General features: G+C 40.5%; 2 protein-coding genes across 4 annotated transcripts in view; one reads left to right on the top strand and one right to left on the bottom strand.

Annotated features, from left to right (window-relative positions):
* gpib (glucose-6-phosphate isomerase b) overlaps nt 1-6,552 on the bottom strand; it is an 8,597-nt gene extending 2,045 nt beyond the window's left edge. Inside the window, exons 1-16 of the mRNA XM_008297448.1 lie at nt 6,363-6,552; nt 5,985-6,075; nt 5,674-5,742; nt 5,371-5,490; nt 5,149-5,232; nt 4,885-5,031; nt 4,488-4,559; nt 4,358-4,402; nt 4,211-4,264; nt 3,563-3,623; nt 2,298-2,341; nt 2,040-2,192; nt 1,738-1,867; nt 1,523-1,599; nt 591-719; nt 245-320 (exon numbers count right to left, since the gene is read on the bottom strand). Of these exons, the coding sequence (XP_008295670.1) occupies nt 245-320; nt 591-719; nt 1,523-1,599; nt 1,738-1,867; nt 2,040-2,192; nt 2,298-2,341; nt 3,563-3,623; nt 4,211-4,264; nt 4,358-4,402; nt 4,488-4,559; nt 4,885-5,031; nt 5,149-5,232; nt 5,371-5,490; nt 5,674-5,742; nt 5,985-6,075; nt 6,363-6,481 (1,471 nt within the window). The 5' untranslated portion in view covers nt 6,482-6,552. The remainder of the gene's footprint in view (nt 1-244; nt 321-590; nt 720-1,522; nt 1,600-1,737; nt 1,868-2,039; nt 2,193-2,297; nt 2,342-3,562; nt 3,624-4,210; nt 4,265-4,357; nt 4,403-4,487; nt 4,560-4,884; nt 5,032-5,148; nt 5,233-5,370; nt 5,491-5,673; nt 5,743-5,984; nt 6,076-6,362) is intronic.
* A 3,111-nt stretch (nt 6,553-9,663) lies between these two features.
* garre1 (granule associated Rac and RHOG effector 1) overlaps nt 9,664-13,728 on the top strand; it is a 32,949-nt gene continuing 28,884 nt past the window's right edge. The window contains exon 1 of one of the 3 annotated variants that reach the window (XM_008297445.1): nt 9,664-9,741. The gene's annotated coding sequence lies outside the window, so the exon portion shown is untranslated. Of the gene's footprint in view, nt 9,742-10,269; nt 10,298-12,197; nt 12,285-13,728 lie in introns of those variants that run through there. The other 2 variants (XM_008297447.1, XM_008297446.1) reach the window with 2 other exon arrangements.

Below are 13,728 nucleotides of genomic sequence, written 5' to 3'. Positions count from 1 at the left end.
CAGTATGAACAGATTGCATTGCTATAAACTGGGCACTAAGAATTATTTTACAATGTTGGTTCCAAATAAGAGTTAGGGATTAAATAACGGGACATCAGACAAACAGCTGACTATCTGGAGAATTTTTTTTTTTTAAATTTAAAAGGCAAATACCCATTCGGCACAAACTATAATTGGTGGAACAAAACAGTAAAGTCAGTATAAGGAATTGAGATTAAATATCAACATCAATGAGTTTTCTCACCTATTAGTGCTCCCAGTGTGTACGGTGTCAGTTTCTTGAAGATGATTGAGTTGGTTGGTCTGTTTCCCTGGAATACCTGCATTCATTAAACAGAAATGGTTAATAAAGCCGTTCACTAGTTTGCAGGGCATCATCACAGATGTGCTTGACACGGTTTGGCTTGCTATGTTGGCTCATGGTCACCGGAGGGCACTGCCTCCTACGCTCTGCTCTGTGCACTTCCTCCTACTGTGCAGTGATTTGTTTTGTAACTTGAGCGAGACAGCTGTTCTCAAATTGAGGTGCAAGTCAGTTGTTCAGCAGGTTCATTTTCAATATTATGTCATTTTCTCTTTATTCGACTCACTTTGTGTGGCAGGATTTTCTCCAGAGCCTCCCCGCTCAGGCCGCCTGCCTCCAGCTCCTTCCTGGCCTCCTCTGTGGTCTTACCCTTCATCAGGGCTTCTGTCTGGGCCAGAAAGTTGGCCAACAGGATCTACAGCCACATCAAACACACACTGTTTGACACAGTATAGTAAAGTGCACATTCAATGGTAGCAATGTAGATGTCAGCCTAACACTACAGTATGTTCACATGCTGTATAATGACTGTATTTGGCTGTTATGTAGAGATTCTTTGGATGTGCAGGGTTTTAGATGTATACCTTTGTAGAGTCTTAACTTTATTTTTTTTAATTGGGCAGCTAAACATCCATAGTTAATAATACTGTAGTGTAGTTAGATACATTTATATTTACATCATTTTAGGGGTGATATTTAATATAGCCATGTAAATTCACATCATAAATGACACTTTAGGCTTTCAAGCTCAATATTTACACAAATAATGGTGACTTGGTCAGCTTAACATGCCTATTAATTAATGTCTACATTATTACACTGTCAGCTTCACTTTTATTGCCGTATCTTTGACTTAAACTGGTTCTTGTGGTAAAAGAATGTGACTACTCAGGTTTTCCAAGCAGCTAATATACCTGCCAACTGCTTTGGACACCTAAGAGGTCACATGACAAAGTTTTATGGTTCTCAATTTTAAAAAAACAAACAAACAAAAAAAACATGTCTAGAATTTACACTATGGTATTAAGTTATTATGTTACAATATTCAATAATAACAAAATAATTCCCTAAAACAAGAAAACAAAGACCAACATTTGGTCTCAAAGCATATATTTAAACCTGCAAAATTTCAACCTTCTCCAACAGGGTCTAAGGCCATATCTGTGTAATCCACACTACTGGTTCCACTAGTTTATACTTCTCCAACGCCAGTGATACCTTGTGGTGCAGGCTGTCTCTGATGGGATGCTGTGTCTGAGCTGGAATCAGGAAGTCAGAAGGCACCATTCGCGTTCCTGAAATATGCATGTTGGGCTCCATTAGTAACACAACTAACTCTCATGGCTCGTGGCATGAGGCTAAACAGCTAGAAATGCTACTACACTATATTGGACATGCTGCTATGACTGAATAATGATGCTAGGTGCTGATACCTTGGTGGATGAGCTGGTAGAAGGCGTGCTGTCCGTTGGTTCCAGGCTCCCCCCAGACGATTGGCCCAGTGTGGTAGTTCACACGTGCTCCCTGGTTAGTGATGTACTTTCCATTTGACTCCATGTCACCCTAGGTAACAAACACTCATCATCTTCAAAAAGTTCTTCACTCTTTTTGCAGTTTGTAGAATGTTACCAGAGAAACCCCAACAAGCTAATTCAGAATCATCTCCTGCATTGTTTATATGATGATATAAGATAATGCAGAGATGTGAGAGCCATGCCGCACTGTGGGGACAGACCTGCTGGAAGTAGGCAGTGAAGCGGTGCATGTACTGGTCATAGGGCAGCATGGCGTGGGTCTCAGCATGGAAGAAATTGATGTACCAGATGCCCAGCAGAGCCAGCAGGACGGGAGCATTCTTTTCCAGGGGAGCGGTACGGAAGTGGTTGTCCTGCAAGAAAGAAAGCAAAGTTAATTCACCTTCATGTATCCTGTATCTTCTCTCCAAGAAGGTTCAAACAAACTTTTTTATATATTAGCGAGGTGGGGGACCTACCATCCAGTGTGCTCCTGACAGAAGCTTCTCAAAATTGTCAAAGCCTGATGAGGATATTACATGCAACAGAAAACAAATTGAATAAAATTATTTAGTGAAACTGACTGTCTTGCATTCCCATCAATATCAGCAAAGCAAATTTCTGCATACTGCTAAAGTCAGCATGTGTAAAACTTTCAGCTATTCAAGCAGCACGGCTCTGGGGGATTCAGTAAGATAAGATATCTCATGTCAGTTCAATTTTATTTATATGGCATCATGTCACAACATAAGTCAGCTTCGGCACCTCATACTGTAAGGTCAAGATCGTACAATATTATATTACAGAGAGAAGCCCAATCAGTGCCTTTGAGCAAGCATTTGGTGTCACTGATGATGATGCTGTTGGCCTGTCCAACACTGTTGTTCACACTAAATTATCAATACATGATAATTGAATGGATTACTGCTAACTGTTGTCCAGTCATTTATGATACCCAGAAGATTAATTCTAATGATCCTGGTAGTTTCTGACTAACGCCATCAAAGCATGTTTACCAAGGTATGAGCAGAAGGCAACTAGCTTGGTGTCCTTTGAGGTGCAGGGAATCAAACCCCCCAGCCATCCAAATTATTGAAAAAAGGCCAATTCCCACACATGCACCACCTCTGCAATGATTTATTAAAAAGCCAACGTTGTTCCAGAAATGTTGACTTTTTGAAGTTCCACATTCAGAAGATAATGCAATGAAAATATTCATTTGATTCCATAAAAATGGCTTAGATGTAACTCTACACTGCTGCCTCCTCTAGATTGTGTGGATCTATAACCTCCCTGCCTCTCTCCACCCACCACCTCCCCGCACACTGCAGCTCTGCACACCAGCTCACCTACAACTCTTACTAAACACTGGGAAAGTACGATAAGCTACACCATGGCAGGTTGTAATATTGGTGGAATTTAGCCATATATATTTGAATTGGAAATGGATTCTGAAAGAGAATAATGTTGTAGAAAATCATACACTACTAGTTGACGGGTTTGGTTCCTGAGGTTTGTTACACATGAAACCCCACAAATCTGAATCTGTCTTTTTTAAAACAGTGTGGACTTTGGTAACCATGACAAACATTAGCTCAACATATAACCCCACAGAGCTGCGAGCTTGATCCTCATATCACCACAGCATCTTTGATATTAGAAAGAAAATGCATACATTTTTAATTTCTGCAAATAGTGGTTTTAAAGAATTTAATTTTGTGCTGTTGTTTTTTTCTGTACGTACCAATATGCAAGGCAATGGCCATTCCAATCGCAGACCACAAGGAGAAACGACCACCAACCCACTGGAAAAAAAAAAGAACAAACAGTAAAATTCCACACCTCCTACAAAACTCTGATGCAAAATGTGTTTTTTTTATTGAAAGAGCCACAAGATTTCGATGTTTGATAGGAGCAGTTATGTAATTTAAAACAGCCACTTTTATTGTGGAACTGCTTGTAGAATAGTATTTATATTTCTAATGAGCCATAACATGAGAAGTATATTTTGCTGAACACTTCATTAAGTTATTCATCTTTTGCAAAACAAGTTTTTTCTCTTTCTTGGAGAGAGAAAACACAGTGTGCTCTGTACCTACAGCCTGGCAGCCATTTTCTCTGTGACATAAAGGCCATATTGTACCTAAATGCAGCTCTCTGACCTTTGATGCAGCTCGGCCTTTACAGTAACCTCTCCGAGAGAGAAGGTCGCTACCAATAATAACTGAGCCTGAAGAGAGAGGCTTCTGATTACCCGGCAGCTGCTGTCCACAGCGTCTGTCCCACCTACTTCACAGGTCAAAAGTCTAGTTTATTTATAGTTCCTGCTTATGTCCCGCATCACAGTTTTGGGATAACCTGCTGCACACAGTGCGTGTTAAAGAGCACTCACATCCCAAAACTCAAACATGTTCTGTGTGTCGATGCCGAAGTCCTTCACTTTGGGCTGAAGGGGAGACAGAGAAAAGCAGGACAGTTAGGATCAGACATCCAGACGTAGATGAGAGGCTTTGACCTGAAAAAGTTTGGCGTGACTTACTCCGTTTGTGGATAGAGCGACAAAGTGCTTGGCGACAGCAGCTTTCTGTTGAAAGAAAAAAAACAAACAGAGTACATGATTTAGAAGGATAATACTCAAATGTGAAAACAATGCTTTCTTGAATACTCACATCTTTGGCATGCTCGAGGAACCATGCTTTGGCTGACTCAGCGTTGGTAATGGTCTCTTGGGTGGTGAATGTCTGCAAATGGAGAGAGGACAGACAGATAATCATGAACTAATTTACAATGCAGTAAAAAGTTTGGTATAAATCTGCCTGAAAACGAGAAACCAGACAGTGTCATTACAAACCGGCATATTGCCAGCTGTAAGAAAATGGCTGGGGACGTTATGACACAACACTGGTACACTGGATTCATCTCACCTAATAGGAATATCATTTACAACCTTTTTATACGTAATCTAAAGTAGCATCTGCTCACATTCTATTCACTTTTTTTTCATACAGATGTGCATAAAGCAGAAGGCACTTATTACTGTGGTGTAGTTTCAAACCTTCCAGCTACCTTGGATGCAATAATGAAGAGGGTTGTCTCAGCATTGAGCTGCGCCAGGGTTTTGGCGATGTGGGTTCCATCAATATTGGACACAAACCACACACGAGGTCCACCCTTGGAGTACGGCTTCAGGGCCTCGGTCACCATCAGGGGGCCCTGCAGTTCAAATCAATGCATAAACAGATTCCTGTTTATAAAATACTTATGTAATGTCTCACTTGAGTTTTGCAGAAAAACCTAACATTAATATATCTTTCCAGAAAATGTACTCACAAGGTCAGATCCTCCGATTCCAATATTCACAACATCAGTGATGGCCTTCCCTGTGTAGCCCTTCCACTCACCACTGCGAACTCTCTGCAAATGATGCACATAATTATCATAAACATCATCCAGGTGGGTGTACAAAATGCTGCATCAAACTTGCATCATCGGGATTACAAAACTAGCCCAGCGAAACTGCATTGCCATAAAGTTTCTGTTAGTTTCACTCACATGACAAAAGCCCTTCATCTTCTCCAGAACCTTGTTGACATCCGGCATTACATCCTTGCCATCAACCATGATGGGAGTGTTGGAGCGGTTCCTCAGAGCCACGTGGAGCACAGCGCGACCCTTCATACCCACAGCACAGCAAGAAACAAAGATTAACACACGCAGATGCTTACGCTGAGCATTGGTGCCTGTTCTGCTGGATCTTTACAATGCTGGTGCACAATGAGTTCTGCTGCTGCATCCACTGTGTTAAAAAAAGCTGAGTCTTTAAGTTATGGCTGACATGTCATGAGCAATGAACACCTCAGTGAAGTTGATCTTCTGTCCAGAAAACATCTTCTCCCTGGCAGCTTCAATGCCTCTTGACTTGCCCTGAAGAAAACAAAAATGTTAGCGTTACTAAATCACATATCCAGAATTGTAATGTCAGTAATCTATAGGCTGTATTAGATTGTAATGTCAGTAATCTATAGGCTATATTAGATTGTAATTTCAATAGTCTATAGGCTGTATTAGATAAATGGATCCCCACTTGCTGCTTGCTAAAAGGCCTGATTATTGGGGATCTAATGCTCACTACAAATGCCACACTCTTCACATAGAACCTATATTACCAGGTCAACCAGCATCTTCATGACGTCATCGGTGATGAGATTCTTGGAATAATCCAGAAGAATGTCTCCATCCTCAGTTTTCAGTGAGAGGCTGTCCACATGCAGAAAAACAACCAACACAGCAAAGATTGGGACATTTTCCAAGCATACAGTATCAACACAAACTGTATCGCTCTGTGAGTGTGTGTTGCTTTGGCTTCTGGCTTTCATTATTATGTAATGAGGTTATGAGTTATAGCTGCAATACATCAGGGGACTGACACCTGAACTTGTCTGCCGACAGATTAGAGCTGGCAAACTCGCAATAATAGCACAGCTCATTTACATACATACAAAGTGTCTACCTATCCTGCTCACATGTTTGATGAGAATGTATACCTGAGTTTGTTGAATCGCTCCTTGTCAGCCTCAAACATGTGCCTCATGTTGAGGTTCAGGGCGTGGGCTGTGTACCAGTCCTGCAGCTTTTGGAAGTTGGGGTCCTGAGTGAGTCCCATGTTGTCCAGAGTGGGGGTCTTGCCGTGCTCCACTGTGCTCAACTACCCTGGCTGAGTGCAGCTGAGCAGGTCAGAGGGAAAGCTTTTTGAAGGGCGCCCTGGTCCAGATCCACACAAGCCCCTCCTACCAGAGACACACAATACCCAGGGCTGGTACATGTCACGCCTCCATGCTGTGCTGCAGGGTTACAGGGCATGTTGATAGGAGAGAGTCACCAGTACAGGAACGCAGATGTATGTGGTTCAGATAGGACAGGCAGTATGGACTCTGCACTTCATGCTGCAGAAAAATCCTTCTGAAATACATACATCAACCGTCTACAATAGGATGAATTGTATGTAAAACTTTAATTTCTTTGTAGCATCAGTTTTTAAATTTATTATTATTATTATTTAATATCCAATGGTAACGCTTTTCTTCTCTCTAATGTTTACAAAAAAGAGAAAAAAAAGCGTTACATCATGTCATTCTGCCATGAAACATACTACATTAAGGTCAAAATGGCTGAGTGGATGATGAGTCTATTACATAGAGCATATTTGAAGATGTTTTTATTTTTTTAAATTCTCAAAATAATGAAATTTTCTTTCTTTTCCATATTCAAAGTGAAGATATTTAGTCCCTCCACTTCCCAACTGTCACTGCCAAAAACTGGTTTGAGTTTTCTTCAAGATGGTATCAAAGGAACAACAAGTGTTGAAGGAATGAAGGAATGAATCTAAATGTTACCTTCAATTTGAACAAGGACTTCCTTGTTCTAGATTTATTCTTAGTTGGGTATGCGTTGATACTGTGGCATCACATTGACATCCATGGTAGGACTCAGACATAAAGCTTGGTACTAAGTGCACAGAATCAATGGACTCTTAATTGTAAAGAAACTGTTTTTGGCATTAAAAAAAACAACAAAAAAACAAGCCAAAGTATGTATTAGTATATATCAAGTCTTTGAATCAAAAGATAAGAACAACAATATAAATCAGATAATTACTTTAATATGACAGAAATGAACTCCAGGAAAAAAGCTAGACAATATTAAAAGAAAAAAAAAAAACAGTGATGCATACTGTGTATGTAATGAGAAGCCACACAATGATTAAATAATCACCGTATTCTCAGAGCAAGTTGTGGCATTCTCTTTATTTATAATTCCCTAAACACAAATGTTGAAACCTTTCTCAAACCCTCTTCAAAGGCAAATATAAAATGTGGGTTGTGTCTTGTTCTGGTTCCTGTGTAGACTGGCACCATCATTAAAGAACAAATACAGAGCTGCTCACATCTATTTGTGGACCATGACGCCCCCTAGTGGCCATTTATTAAAACGTAAAGTACAGGATGTAATATCCTTTATCAAACACTAGAGGGCGAGAAAACCTTAAACTGTGGTTTGAGTTTACTTTCAGCCAAAGTCAGAATATTAAATCTGGACATCAAGAACCAAAACAAATAGTTACAGTGACTAGAAACGGATAATCATTAAGATAATGAGGTAATATTGAGGTAATACAAATGGAATAATCTAAGAAATATATAAATATAGTCTATGTATGCAGGAGGACTGACTGATGCATGTAAGGGGTTTTGACAGAGAAAATGAATTTACACTGACACTTTGCCAGCCCAACAAAATCCAGTGTACATCTCATATTGTACTAGTTTCGTTTTACTATCCTTATTTTTTAATTGTTACAAACTGCCTGTACCATTAAGCACATCATAATACTACAGTGAATGTGATAATAACTATTCTCTGCACCTTACAAGTCATTTTACACTGAGTCACTTTACTCTGCACATTATTTATTTTTGATTCTTTTTATGTATTTGTTGTTTTTATATGATGTACATAATCTTTATTCTTTTTTGACAATATTCATAACTGTACATAATGTTTATTTTTGACAGTTGCTTGACATGTCTGAAGTATGACCGTACAATGACAATAAAGATTTATCTTATCTTATCTATCTAAATATAATATCTAATACAGCCCACTATTTATTTATTTATTTATCAACTTTAACTTCAGTGTGCAAGTGGCCATACTTACTGTCTATAAGTATTTGAATGGTCTCGGACCAAAAACATATCAGAGACATATTTGCTGAGTACAAGCCTGGAAGTTGTGTCAAATCTGCAGGGACTGATCAGATCATGGTGCCCAGAGTTCAGACCAAACAAGGTGAACTGGTGTTTAGTCATTGTGTTGCTCGAATCAGCTCCCATTGAAATATTGATTTGCCCAATGTGGCTATTTTAGCTGAAGACTGTTAAAAAGTTTTTGGCACTGATCTCAGTTAATTAACTTACATTTTATGATGACTTGTATATACTGCCACTACTTCTATTCTACTTTTCTCACTTTATTTTATATTTATTTACATTTTACTCTATACTTTGTTTTACATGTTTTCAGTTTTCTTCTCCTTTGGCTTTTTTCTGTCATTATAATTAATTAATTATTCTGTCAAATTTATGTGCACTCTACTCAACTTGTCTGCACTGTATGATTTATTATAATTTAATTTTACTCTCTTTTTTGTTGTTGGTTTTTACTCTTGCCTATAAAATACCTTGAATACCTCTGTGTGTGATAAGGCGCTATTTAATTAAAACTGTATGATGATGTTTAACCCTATTCAGGACTTTCATGTTGCCATATGTAGACGGTCTTTCGGTGTCCACTGGACCCCAAGAAAGAATATGTGCAAAATATTTGTTGGTATTCATTAAATACTCTTATACTATGTTAAACACATTTTCTGATAAGTTGACATATTTTTTTGGTTCCAGATGCATGACAAATGCCCCTTTTTATATTTGAAAAAATAAAATAAATCTTCAAAAATAATAATAATAAAAAAAATCAATACCTGTCACCTAAACCAAATGGGGTGGGGTCCTAAAGACCCCAAAAGTCCTGAATAGGGTTCATCACATTTTATTTAATCTGATTGAAAATATCTTTCATGCCACTGCTTGTCTTTTACTCTTTGGCGCTTTATTAAATTGATAATTATAAGAAAGAAAATAGAAAACTACCTAAAAATAAAAGCTCTGTTATTTGAAACCGAGGTGACAATCCGAGCATATTTCCACCGGTGGTTTTACTGAGACACGTTGTTGGTTTTTTGTGTCTCTGTGCCGGTTTTACTGTGAAGGTCTGAGCAGCAGCAGTGTGTGTGTTTATTGCTGCGCTGCTGACGGCTCACACAGACAGGGAATTCGCTGTCAAGAGGGTGGATGCCTAGAGCTGGTGAGCGATGCTTTGATTAACTTAACGTGTACTAACATTTTCCCCGTGTTTTGCTGAAGCTTTGTGGTTCCTTTTCGGTCACGGTAGCCCTGGCTGCTGTCGGTCTGTGTTGGAGCACCGCTGGGCCGCTTACATTAGCTTGTGCTTTCTAGCAGCGCTTACAATCGTGTCGCAGAGAGCTAGCTGGGTAGCTAACGCTAGCTCGCTTAGCTATGTAGCTAGCCCGCTTAGTGCCGATGCAACGCTGATGCGTCCATTATCGGACGCGCCTCACTCTGTCATGCGTGCCTCCATTTCTCGCCGTAGTTGAAATCTTACAACCCCATCACCAGTCGGAGAAATGTTTTCAGAGAGGGCTGCAGAAGCATGTGACATATTTGAAGCGTGCGACCCCAATTTGATGTTTGCTGATGAAGCGCATCCGCCTCGGCTAGCGAAGGAGGAGCGATTGGCGCTATCGGTTATTTCTGTTGTCGCCGCCGCCGCCGACTGGTGTCTGCGGGCGATGCTTCAGATTCGATCCGTGCCCTGACACGGTTTAGCCGCGGCAGTGCAGGTAAGACAGGAGGGCGACATAATGAGCTTTAGCATTAGCGGCGACCCGGTTTGACTGCCTGTCCGATAACGGATCTGGACGGTCTTGGTTTTAAGTTATGCGCCGCAGTCGGTAATCACCCGCCGCACTAAAATGGAATGTAGGTTAACGTGAGGGAAACGGCCGACGGAGCCGTGATTTACCGTTGGTGTTGACCTGGCAGCGCGTTAGGGAAAGTGCAGCCGCTCGTTTGCTAGCTGGCGAGCGGCTGCTTGTGTGTAAGCCAGTGGGCGAGTGTCAAAGACGGGAATGCCGCCGACCCAGTGCTGGGCACCTACCGCCTGTGTGCACCGTGGCGTTTTCCTGTCACTCGCTTTTTTTTTTTTTTTTTTAAACGTTTGCCGTGTTGATGCATTGATGCCGCGGAAGCCTTTCCGGCGACACTGCATTTAGGGCGTTAAAAGGCCGTATTAATAGCTGCGACATAGTGTTCCCATGACTGTGACCATGTCGTCCCGGAGAGTTTCGATGAAACCGGCTAACTGCGCTTGCGGGGATTCTGTTACACCTTCCTGCTAAATAGTGATCGAGGTTTAAAATAACCCCATGGGGAGAACCAGACTAACAAACTAGTTAGTTTTCTGCCTCACTAGGGGCTCAGGCTTAAGTATCAAAACCGTGTTTCGCTGTTGCATTAGTAGCCAGTCACTGTAATAGTGTTTAATACCGTGTAGAGAGCAGCAGGAACTACTGTTGTAATCGTATCCTCCGATGAGAAAAAAACACACACATACTGCGCTGTTGTGGTCGTTGTGGCTCATGCACCACAACATCAAGAAACCTATTTATTTCACCCTCCTCTATAGGTTGAGTGTAAATATTTGTACATACAATCAGTAACTTACGCTGATGTTGGCTTTATATAGTCTCTACAGTACAGACGAGATATCTGGAATTGCATTAATAAATAACGTTGCCCCACTTCTGTGGAGGGGTGTAGGCATCCAGTCTAGCCAGGTGTCTGTCTTTTGGCATCATGTGGAATGTTTTTCTTGTTTTGGTCCTTGTAGTATATAGAAAGTAGAAGCAGCCCAGAAGATTAGATCATGATTGCAGTCAGTGATTGCAGGTGTCTGTGCGTTGTTGTTTTTGTTCTGGAGGAAATATTATTCATGGCTGCGAAATGTTTGTCACAAACAGCTGATGGAATCTGAAAGTCAGCTTCTGTCATGATTGTATGAATCCTGTCTCACTGGGGAAAATGCTTGTTGTAGTCTGAAGCAGGAATCAGATTTTGTTAGTGGGCTTGTGTGACCTTCATTTTATTCTAATGTAGTGGAAGAGGTGGTTTTAAGTTGGTTGCCTTACAAAGCAAACTATTGTTATCTACATTGAGAAATAGCTGTAAAAAGTTCTGACCTTTTAAAGTTTGCGTTATGTTGAAAGTTGTTTCTGGGGATAGGACTGTGGGGAAGTTTTTGATGTTGGTTGGGAGCCAATAACAGTTTTGACCTTAAAGCAGGCGTACACATAAGAAGCTGGCGTTCATGGTGAGGCCATTGTTCTCTTTTAGTTGACTTGTGCAGGCTTTGACACCTCTCATTAAAAACAGCCCCAGACCTATGTGTTGACATCTGCCACAGCTGTGTCACTATGGAAATACGTGCTTTGCTCTGCAAAATTCCTGTCTCTGCTTAAACTCATTCTCTTCAATAGCTCATTCAGCTGTGTGCCTGAATGGTCATCATAGCTGCTAGACTAGTACAAGGCTTCGGTTGTTTTTGTTGTTTCTTTTTTTCTGTTGTCAACACGTGATATGTCCAAGAGTGACACTTTTCCTTAGTCTAACACTGAATCCGGATGCATGTGTGAGGAAGTCGACATACAGTCACAAGATTACTGTTTGCGCTTGCCTCGGGTGGAGCACAGCCACTTCAGACCTGAATGATATTTCCCTAAACAAAAGGAGCTTTCTAGTGTTTCTGTTGCTGCTCACTAGATTATACAGGTGAGTGTTACAGAGGAGACTCTGCAGGGGGAATGAGGAGATGGCTCAGACCATGTTATTATTAGGAATTCTTTCATTTTGTTTATTGACTTTTACTTTATTCTCCTCTGCTGGATCAGACAGATCAATTAAGCTTTTGCATTTTGTTCTTATTTAGCATTTTTGCATTTTATTCTTTTGTTCCGTGGCCACCTACTGTGCTGTCTCTGAGTGCTGAGATTTTGACAAAGCTGTCTTCTTCAAGATAGTATCAAAGGAACAACAGGTGTTGAAGGAATAAATCTAAATGTCACCTTCAATTTGTGGCTTCCACCAGGACTTCCTTGATCTAGATTTATTCTTAGTTAGGTATGATTTGGTGGGTTATACTTTAATTAGCAGGAAATGTCAGATTTGTCAACTTGTTCATGCTTTGATACTGTGGCATCACATTAACATCCATGGTAAGACGAAGGCATAAAGCTAAAGTTGGTACTAGCTGCACAATTTAACGTCAATTAAATTGACTATTAATTGTAAAGAAACTGTCACTGGCATTAGAAAAAACAAACAAGCCCAAGCATAAATTATTATATATCAAGGCTTCTTACTTCAGTGTCACTTGTTGATGCTCTGAAAAAATAGTATATCCTTCCTTTAGTGATGCTTTATTTCGAAAAAATTGAAAACTGTAAACCTGTTGTAACATTTTGTGACTCACTGGCTTAGAGTCCCCAAAGTTCAGATGTGTAGCTGCACTGTATTTACTGATCGGGACACCTCCTGCTGCTGTAGAGCAAAAAAAAGGAAAGCGAAGAAATCCTGATAAAATGACTAAACTAGATGAACCCTATAGAATCAATCCAGCATTTTGGGAGTCTAATTTTTGTTTTGTCAGAATTAGACCCAGACACTCATCAAAATTAGAGTCTATCCAAAAAAAAAAAAGAGTGTAAAATGGTCTGCATTATCCAGACCATGTTATCCACCTCTGACCAAATTACAAGCAAAGCGTGGTTTGGATGCAGTTCATTCATCATGTTGGGTAATAGCCACCTTCAACATGTTTTGCCGACCAGTGCATTACAGAGATGTAGGCTTGTGTGTTTTTAGTTTGTGTTGTGAGAGAGGATTTTCCTTTGGATGCACAAAACTAACAACACTATTTGCGCTGGTGTGTGCAAACAGGGCAGGGGTGTGCTTGTTCTGTAGCAGGGGATGTTTCAGATCTACGTCCACTGCTGCTTGGTTAGCACAGCTTATTTTGTGTAGCTAAAAGAAATCGACTGTTTTCTATACATAACTGAGTCAGAGGCCAGTCCACATAGCGGAGCAGCTACTGGCTTTTACAGATAGGGCTTGTGGCATGGGAAATCTCACCCTTGTCTCCTGGGAAACCAGTTTAGTCTTAGTTTGTGGTCAGCTATTTGCCCCTCAGTCAAATGTTCCCAGTGAGATGCATGAC

Source organism: Stegastes partitus, unplaced genomic scaffold (genome assembly GCF_000690725.1).
Source record: "Stegastes partitus isolate 25-593 unplaced genomic scaffold, Stegastes_partitus-1.0.2 Scaffold1221, whole genome shotgun sequence".
Lineage (NCBI taxonomy): Eukaryota > Metazoa > Chordata > Actinopteri > Pomacentridae > Stegastes > Stegastes partitus.
Note: the sequence above shows the minus strand (reverse complement) of the source record. Positions and strands in the feature narration are given on the sequence as shown.